This window comes from Aethalodelphis obliquidens, unplaced genomic scaffold (assembly GCF_003676395.1).
Source record: "Aethalodelphis obliquidens isolate GAN/ISIS:26980383/991018 unplaced genomic scaffold, ASM367639v1 scaffold3, whole genome shotgun sequence".
NCBI lineage: Eukaryota > Metazoa > Chordata > Mammalia > Artiodactyla > Delphinidae > Aethalodelphis > Aethalodelphis obliquidens.
Window position 1 is genome coordinate 15,747,520 of NW_020837947.1, and position 9,483 is coordinate 15,757,002.

At 38.4% G+C, this 9,483-nt stretch overlaps 1 protein-coding gene across 1 annotated transcript in view; it reads left to right on the forward strand.

The window, feature by feature from the left end:
- Positions 1-8,387, forward strand: part of KATNA1 (katanin catalytic subunit A1) — a 35,537-nt gene extending 27,150 nt beyond the window's left edge. Inside the window, exons 7-11 of the mRNA XM_027083657.1 lie at positions 1,157-1,315; positions 6,305-6,431; positions 6,956-7,090; positions 7,465-7,591; positions 8,032-8,387. Coding sequence (XP_026939458.1) covers positions 1,157-1,315; positions 6,305-6,431; positions 6,956-7,090; positions 7,465-7,591; positions 8,032-8,230 — 747 coding nt within the window. The 3' untranslated portion in view covers positions 8,231-8,387. The remainder of the gene's footprint in view (positions 1-1,156; positions 1,316-6,304; positions 6,432-6,955; positions 7,091-7,464; positions 7,592-8,031) is intronic.
- The last annotated feature ends 1,096 nt before the right edge of the window (positions 8,388-9,483 follow it).

Genomic DNA, 9,483 nt, shown 5'->3' on the forward strand with positions numbered 1-9,483 from the left:
AGAAAGCCAGTATTTATCTGTGTTGGGGGAAGTGGGAGGAGAAAATAGAGCAGGTAAAGAAAGTTATTTTAAACTATGTTGTGTTATTCAGAACTTTGTTTAGACCAAGAGCTACTGCAAGGTTTCCAGAATAAGAAATAGGTACAGGACTTCCCTGGTGGCACAGCGGTTAAGACTCCACCTGCCAATGCAGGGGACACGGGTTCGAGCCCTGGTCCAAGAAGGTCCCACTTGCTGCGGAGCAGCTAAGCCCATGTGCCACAACTACTGAGCCCACTATGGAAGCCTGCGCACCTAGAGCCCGTGCTCTGCAACAAGAGAAGCCACCACAAATGAGAAGCACGCGCACTGCAACGAAGAGTAGCCCCTGCTCACCGCAACTAGAGAAAGCCCATGCACAGCAACGAAGACCCAATGCAGCATAAATAAATGAATGAATGAATGAATGAATGAATAAATAAATTTACTAAAAAAAAAGGAATAGGTACAATGTGAATATTTGGAAAGTTGGACACATAGCAGACTTATAATGAGCTTACATTCGCAAATATGAACAGGTCACCTAATGCAAAAATACTCCATTTTACGTGTTGTGTTGCAGAACTTACATCTATATTTCTTGGAATTGTTCTTAAGAAACTAATAAGATATATCTGTATCTAATGAGTACTTTTTAAAAGTCATGTGCTGATATGAAAAGAGACTGTCCAAAAAACTTGGATTTGGGAAATGTGCTAATGGCTAACTCTGTACTTATGTTTTAAAATTCTTGAAAGGTTAAGTGATAAGCAAGATACAAAATTATGGACATACAGCTATGTAAAAAAAAAAAAACTAATTTGAGCAAAAAGACTAGCAGGAAATATATCCAGATACTAATGGTACCTGTGTTAGGGTATGATATTATATCAGTACTATAATATTGATTATATTATTTCTCATCTCTTAGTTCCAATTTTTTAATAATGTGTAGTTCCCCTACTTTTGTAATGGAAAAAGTAAATTTGTGATAAAGTATCCTTCTGTTTATCTTTGTCTTTTACTTGTCTTAATATTATGTGTCAGTTGGTTGAAAATTGATCCTTAGTAACGGAATTCTTGTGAATTAGAACAATGGCACATAAATCCTTTGCTGATGCTATTATATTCCCAACAGGGAGTGTTGATGGTTGGCCCACCTGGCACAGGAAAGACCCTCCTTGCTAAAGCAGTAGCTACTGAATGCAAGACAACATTCTTCAATGTCTCTTCATCAACTCTGACTTCCAAATACAGAGGAGAGTCTGAGAAGCTTGTTCGTCTTCTGTTCGAAATGGTGAGTGCTTGAGCTAACTCTAATGATTCTTTACCTCTAGAAGGGGAGAAAGTGAGTTGTAACTACAGCATGTAGAATCGCTAGGCAGGATGCTTTTGTGCCCAGAGTGTGATTCCTGTGCTCTTGAAGAAAATTTTTATTCAATACTAACATGAATAACTTGCATTTCTCTTTGACTCCTTTTCTCTGGATGAAAGGCTGTCTCTGTTAGCTTATGGACATGCTCATGTTACGGGATCTGCATTACTGATCTGCTATAGGAATGTGAAATTATTACGGTTTTTAAATCAGGCTTAGTTATCGTAAATGCAGTATTAGAACAAAAATGAGAAAAGGTGAAAATCATAAGTAGATATGGAACTGAGATTACCTCCAATCTATTAACTATATCAAATACCCTGAGTTTAATGACCCAGTCTTTAGATTAAGTTCTTCGCTTCTTTGAGTTTCTTTTTCCTTCTTCCACTGCCACTCATCTGAGTATCAGTAGAAGAAATGTAATTCAACAAGTTCTGCTTGAGTGTTTAGGTTGAATTCAACAGCTTTTTAGACTTCAGACTTTGTTTCACTTACTGTTTCCGTCTTACCTCATTTAAGAAATTGTGTAGTTATATGCATGAGGACAGAGTTATGTTTATTATATAGATAGTGAAAAAGATTTACATTCCTGGTCGTGGTGGACAAAACCTTAGATGACCATGCTAATATTATACCAGATCTTCCTTCCTAGGCTGAGAATAAACAAACAAAACCCTCACAATTTCATGTTATCTGTTTTCTGTAAAGGCTTCTTCCTGTTTCGGTTCCCATTTTCTTTCTCCTTCAACTTCGATAATTCATAAGGCAGGATGTAAATTCTGACAAGTTCTTATGGATTATTAATAGTCCATCCCACAATAGGAATCTAATGGAGAACCTCTTAGATCCTTTTAAAAAATTAGCTTGCTATTTGCTTCAGGGGAAAAATTATATTGTCAGTATTCCAGAATAACTAGGCCTTTTAAAAATGTAAGCTAGGGGACTTCCCTGGTGGTCCAGTGGGTAAGACTCCACGCTCCCAGTGCCGGGGGCCCGGGTTCGATCCCTCGTCGGGGAACTAGATCCCCCATGCGTGCCACAACTAAGAAGTCTGCATGCCGCAACTGAGACCCGGAGCGGCCAAAATAAATATTTTAAAAATTTTATTTAAAAAAAAAGTAAGCTAAATAGGGTGAATGGGGACTTCCCTGATGGTCCAGTGGTTAAGACTCCACGCTCCCACTGCAGGGGGCACAGGTTCAAACTCTGGTTGGGGAACTAAGATATCCCGCATGCCAAAAAAGAAAAAAAAAAAAGTAAATAGGGTGAATGGCTAAGTGTGGCGTCTTTAGAGTCCGGTGGCCTGGGTTAAGACCCCACTTCTGTCACTTTCCTAGATGGCTAACTGTGGGAAAATTCCTCTCCTGTCCCTCAGTTGCTTTATCTATAAGAGGAGGACAGTAATTTAGGACCTACCTCTGTAATGTTTGGAGGGTGAAATCAGCCAATACATGTAAACTGCTTAATACGGAGCCTGACTCATAAGGACTCATAAATATTAACTGTTACTGTTTAAGAGTTATCTGATTTTTTTTTAATGTAGGGTTTTATATTAAGGAAAAAGGACTATTTTCTTCTATGAGGGAAAGCCTCTTACAAAGTAGTAATTTGCAATATTTTTGTATACTGCGGTTTATAAAGACATATCAAACAACTTATTTTTTACTGCTTCCCTGGTATTGCCCAGGAGAATCTTAACCATCTTTAAACAAGTCCTTGCTTATCTGGAGCGAGCTACTTTGAGTTGCCCACTTGAGCAGGGGCTCAGTCACAAACCAGTGCCTGCAGATGGGAGCTTCTGCCTTTCTGCATTTCGGTTAGGGCTCATTTGAAACCACCTTGATTTGCTTCTGTTCATATGGACTCTCTCGAGTAAAACTGTACTGCCTCTCATATTTTGGTTTTGACTGCTCTACAGATGACTGCCTCTCTCTTGAGTGCCCCTCCCCCTGGACCTCTCAAAGTGAGCATTCCTCAGGGCCTGTATTTTGAATAAGGCCACTTAAATATTATAAAAGTCTGTCCAGGGTTTTTCACATGACATGGTAACAAACACATATAAAAACTTAATTGTATAGTTTTTGTTGTATTGTCAGGAACTTTCATTTTCAAGTGTCAGAAACCTAATCAAGTGAACAACAATCTCAGTTGTTGCAGCAAAATTCCAGAGATTAATGTTTGGTCTCTTTTCAGTCACATGCGTATGCCTGGACCCTCCTGGGACTCCAGCAGAGTTGGCCTCTCTTGAAGTAATGGAATAAGAATGAGAGAGAGATGATTTACAAATGAGAAAGAGAGCTTCTCTTATCATAAGGAGCCATGCTGTGCAGGCAGAAACAATTGGTTTCCTCTCCAAGTCTCTCTACATTACTTTCTCAGGTCATCCAAAGCCAATTTTAAATGTGCCACATAGCCTCTGCTTTAAGTCAGACCTTTCTGCACACCCTCAGTATTTGGGAAGACTCAATCTAGTAATTTTTGCTTGAAATTTAATTTTTGTTGTTGGTTCTGTTGGTAGATGGTTGCTAGCTAGAATTTCAATTATAAATTTTCTTGCATGTTTGCTTTTTTCTTTCTTTCCCTCCATCCAGTTTATTTTTCTCCCTCTGTTTCTTGAAAAGAAAGTACAAAAATGTTTGTACACAGTACCTAAGATCCAAGTAAGGATACCTTATTAAAAATGTATTATTAGGGCTCTTGGTTAAGAATCTGCCTGCCAGTGCAGGGGACACGGGTTCGATCCCTGGTCCGGAAGGATCCCACATGCCACGGAGCAACTAAGCCCTTGCGCCACAACTACTGAGCCTGCACTCTAGAGCCTGCGAGCCACAACTACTGAGCCTGCATGCCACAACTAATGAAGGCTGTGTGCCTAGATCCCGTGCTCTGCAACAAGAGAAGCCACCACAATAAGCCCGCACACTGCAACAAAGACCCAACGCAGCCAAAAATAAATAAATAAAATTTAAAATTATTATTATTATCTTACTATCCCTTTGGAGGCAGTAGATGACTTAGAATTCAAGTTTTTAACTAGAAAAGAAAGTGAGATTTAACTATTAGGATTTCCCAAGTGAACAGACTAAAACTAAATCTATACTTTGGAAGCACTGTGCTTTCAACACAATCACCTCTTAGAGGATACTGAATTATAACCTCATGGTCCAAAGAATTGATGAACCCAGTACAATTGCGTGTTCAAATCTGTAATGTTCACTTGCCATTGTGGACTTGCATTTTACGTTCAAGCTTTCTTGTGCAGTGATTCTGTAAGTTTGGATATTTTGTTTAAAAAATGATTAACGATAAACATTAGTTACTATAATAAAATGCTTCTTATCAACTATACTCCAATTTTAAAAAAGTCTACTAAAAACAATAAGTAAATAAAATTAAATGCCTCTTCAGTCTCCTTAAGAAACGGGTGATACTATTGAGTCTTACACAGCTGTTTACTAGATAATACTTGACTAGATCTATTAGTTAAGGGATCAGTCTTCCCTGTTCTTTGGTTTGGGGAAGAAATGCATTTAAGGTACAAAAATAAACTTGGGGGATATTATTCAGCCATAAAAAAGAATGAAGTGCTGAGACTTCCTGGTGGCTCAGTGGTTAAGAATCCGCCTGCCAATGCAGGGGACACGGGTTTGATCCCTGGTCCGGGAAGATCCCACATGCCATGGAGCAACTAAGCCCGTGCGCCACAACTACTGAGCCTGCATGCCACAACTACTGAAACCTGCGTGCCTAGAGCCCATGCTCTGCAACAAGAGAAGCGACTGCAATGAGAAGCCCGCACACCGCAACGAAGAATAGACCCCGCTGTCCGCAACTAGAGAAAGCCTGCACACAGCAACGAAGACCCAATGCAGACAAAAAAAAGAGTGAAGTACTGTACATGCTACAATATAGATAAACATTGAAAACATGCTAAATGAAAGAAGGCAGACACAAAAGGCCACATATTGTATGATCCCATTTATTTGAAATGTCCAGAATAGGTAAATGCAGAAAGACAGAAAATAGATTTGTGATTACCAGGGGCTAGGGGCAGGGAAGTATGGGTTATTTTTGGAGGCAGTGAAAATGTTCTGGAATTTGATAGTGATGATGGTTGCACAACATTGTTAATATACTAAATACTGAATTGTCACTTTAAAATGGTTTAAATGGTGAATTTTATGGTATATGAATTTTATCTCAAAAAAAAAACTAAGGCCATTTAAATTGACCTCTAATTGACAACTTAAGAGGATAAAAATCAGTTGACCCTTGAACAACGTGAAGGTTAATCTGCATATAACTTATAGTGAGCCCTCTGTATCCACGGTTCTTCCACATCCTTTGGTTCAACCAACCGCAGACTGTGTAGTACCGTAGTATTTACTATGGAAAACTATCCACATATGAGTGGACCCATGCAGTTCAAACCCGAGTCGTTCAAGGGTCAGGTGTACTTGTATTAGTCAAATGAAAAATGGCAATTAAATTAGAATCCCTTAGAGGGAATCTATGTGATTTTATTTAAGGTAATGGTTCTCTTTAACAAAAATTTTTCTAGAACTTTAGAACACGTCAGTATCTGTAAATGTCTTCCCACCATTGTTGTCCATATTATTGTAGTGTACAGGATAATCCTGTATTTATATGACTCATAAACAAATACATGTTGAAGATAATCAGTTATAGTATTGAATAGTATAAAAAATGGCCATGTAAGATTTAAGTATATGATAGGTCTATATTAGAAGCTGTATTTTAGCTGTTCCAGTTCTATCCTCTCTCCCCAGTATTAGGCAAAGAGGGAGAGATGCACAGGGTGGCAGGCTCCACAGCTCTTTTCTAATTGCTGAACTATAGATGACTTTTCAATGAAATAAAAACCTGGTGTTGCACGCTTTCTCCCTTCAGGCTCGATTTTACTCTCCAGCCACCATATTTATTGATGAGATAGATTCCATTTGTAGCCGCAGAGGGACTTCCGAAGAGCACGAGGCAAGCAGAAGGGTGAAAGCCGAGCTGCTGATTCAGATGGACGGTATGCCTGTGTCTCTGCGTGAGCTGAGCAAGCCCCACTCATAGTGCTGAGCAAGCCCCACTCATAGTGCAGCCCCAGGGACGCGGGGCTGGCCAGTCGGTCCTGGAGATCGCCAGCGGTAAACTGGGTGCACTGACAGTGGCGACACACCAGCAATTATGGCTGTTTATTCACAGGACACCCTCTGTCATACACACTGATCTCATTTTTAGCCATGAAACTGAAACAAATGCCGATTAATTGGCCTTAGAGAGGGATATGTATGGTTTTGAAGAATTTCTAAATTGCTATGTAGTTGTGCTGAACTAGTCTTTTGATCAAATCTATTTTGAGTCCTATTTTTTGCACACTGCAAAAACTCATTTTTCTTGCACCACAAATTCACATACATACCAGTTAGCTTTGTAAGTCTTAGGGAGGCTTGACGATTACCCTGCTTTTAATGTTGTGCTAAATATCTGATGATCTTTAAGTAGTTGAGCTTTGCTTTTTATTTTTTTACTGTGTTCTTATCCTTCCTAAAGGTGTTGGAGGTGCTTCTGAAAATGACGACCCTTCCAAAATGGTTATGGTTCTGGCAGCTACTAATTTTCCCTGGGATATTGATGAGGCTTTAAGACGACGTCTTGAAAAAAGAATCTATATTCCATTGCCATCAGGTATCTTTATTTGAATCAGAAAGGTCATGTTAACTCTTAGGTAGTTTTGCTTAGAAATTTTAAAATTTGGTATTAATTAACTTTCCAAGACAAACGTAGGATGTCTTTCCTTATTTTAACTGGTTTGGCTATATTTGGAGCCTAAAGCCTTGATACTAGGAAATTTAAAATTCAATGAAATACTTCAATTTTAAAAAATAAAAATTAATTAAAATTTTAAAATAAATGCAGTAAATTCAGTAAGGAATAGGTCTTAAATTTTTTAAGCAAATGAGCTCGAAGAATTGGAAAACAACTTCTCAAAGTAGACTGGAGAAAAATAAAACATTGTTTATGTTGAAGGCTTACATTTTTAAATTTGTTTCTACCAATAGCAAAAGGCAGGGAGGAGCTATTACGAATAAGTCTACGTGAGCTGGAATTGGCTGATGATGTTGACCTTGCAAGTATAGCAGAAAACATGGAAGGTTATTCAGGTGCGGACATTACCAACGTGTGCAGGTATGAATTATTTTGGAAGCATAGGTGTTTTTTTTCTTTTTTTTTGAAGCATAGGTTTTTGTGGGTATAAGCTTCTATTATGAAGTTTTTATGCTGAATTAAGACAGATGAAGAATAAAGACCCACGTTATAATCTAGTCAGAGACACAAGTTTTGGTATTACGTTAGTGTTAGCTAACAGCCTCTCTCCTGTCTCTGTGATGCTTATTCTTTATATTATGGTACACTTTTAATAAAATTGAATTGCTATCTTATTATATCCTTTTAATTCTTCTTGGGCTTTTTGCTCAGATTCAACTGCTAAAAAAACAAGTCAAAAACAGGCCTTATAGTCCAGTACTGGATTCTATGCAGTACTACATATGTATATGTAATAAGATAATTACAGAATAACATATGCACTGAAACATTTTTTTTGTTTACACGTTTTTAAAACCTAGGGATGCATCCTTGATGGCAATGAGAAGGCGTATTGAAGGTTTGACCCCAGAAGAAATCAGAAATCTTTCAAGAGAAGAAATGCACATGCCTACAACTATGGAGGATTTTGAAATGGCTTTAAAAAAGGTTTCTAAGTCAGTATCTGCTGCAGACATTGAAAGATATGAGAAGTGGATATTTGAGTTTGGATCATGCTAAATTCTCACATGTAAACTGTGAGAAACCTGCATTAAGTGTTTGAATAATAATTAAAAGTAGTATGTCATTGCACCAAGCGCTATATTTTTTTAAATTTTCATAATGGTAAGAGTGAAAAAAAAGTATGATTCTGAATAAAGGAAATTTTTAAAAGTTACAAGCAAATATGTTTTACTTTAGCATTACTGTATTTCTCTTTCACTGACAACAAATGTTGCGGCACAGATGCCATTACTTAGCTTGGAAAACTGTCTTATATGTACATCTAAGTATACTATCTTCTCTTCCACTGCCTGCGGCTGCTGTTCCTTCTAAAGAATAAGACTGGCTCTAGCTCCACAGGTGCCCGTGGATAGCTGAAAATTCCTGAACATTTTTATACAAGTAGCCATTTGATGCATGGACCACACCCAGTGTGCTTTCCTTCCTGCGTGGTGTTATGGTAACTTCCCTCCTCGTCCTGAGAGAGCTTTAAAGGCCCTTCATTTTACTGTGCATTTAAAAGGAAAAAATATATACATCTATATAAAACCTTGCCTGCCTGACTTTATTCTGCCTGTGTAAGAGGCTGCACTGTAGGCGAGTAGATACTTTCAGCCCGTGCTGCTCACTGTATTCCAGTGAAACGCATTAACCCATCACTCATGGACACAAAGCATAAATAAAATACGTAATAGTTAATGGTGGAAGTAAAAGTTAATAAGTGAAATAAAGGTTAATGGTATAAAATTTTAGGTAAGATTTTTGTTTATAATTACTTGTAAAAAACACTGTGGCATCCCAACCATAGAAAACAGAGCCTCAAGAGGACTGAGTGTCTTGCCGTGGTCCCAAGCCTCACAGGTAAGGAGAGAAGTCAGGATGGGAATTGCTGACTGCAAAGTCTACACTCTCCAACAAAAGCCTCCTACATTGTTCTCCTCACTACAATCTTCAAGCTTATGCTTAATGGATGAAATAAGACCCTGTCATCACTTAAAGTTAGAACTGGTGATTTCTAGCAACTGAGAGAGTGAGGAGGACATAAAAAAATAAAGTGTTACCAGCTGGGTGACTTGAGGATCAAATTGTAAACCTCATACTATGATTTATTCGCCTATAATATGTAGATAGCACATTACAGGGCTGTTATTCCTTATTAAAAGCACCTAGGCAGGACTTGCCTGGTGGCACAGTGGTTAAGAATCCGCCTGCCAATGCAGGGGACACGGGTTCGACCCCTGGTCTGGGAAGATCCCACGTGCCGTGGAGCA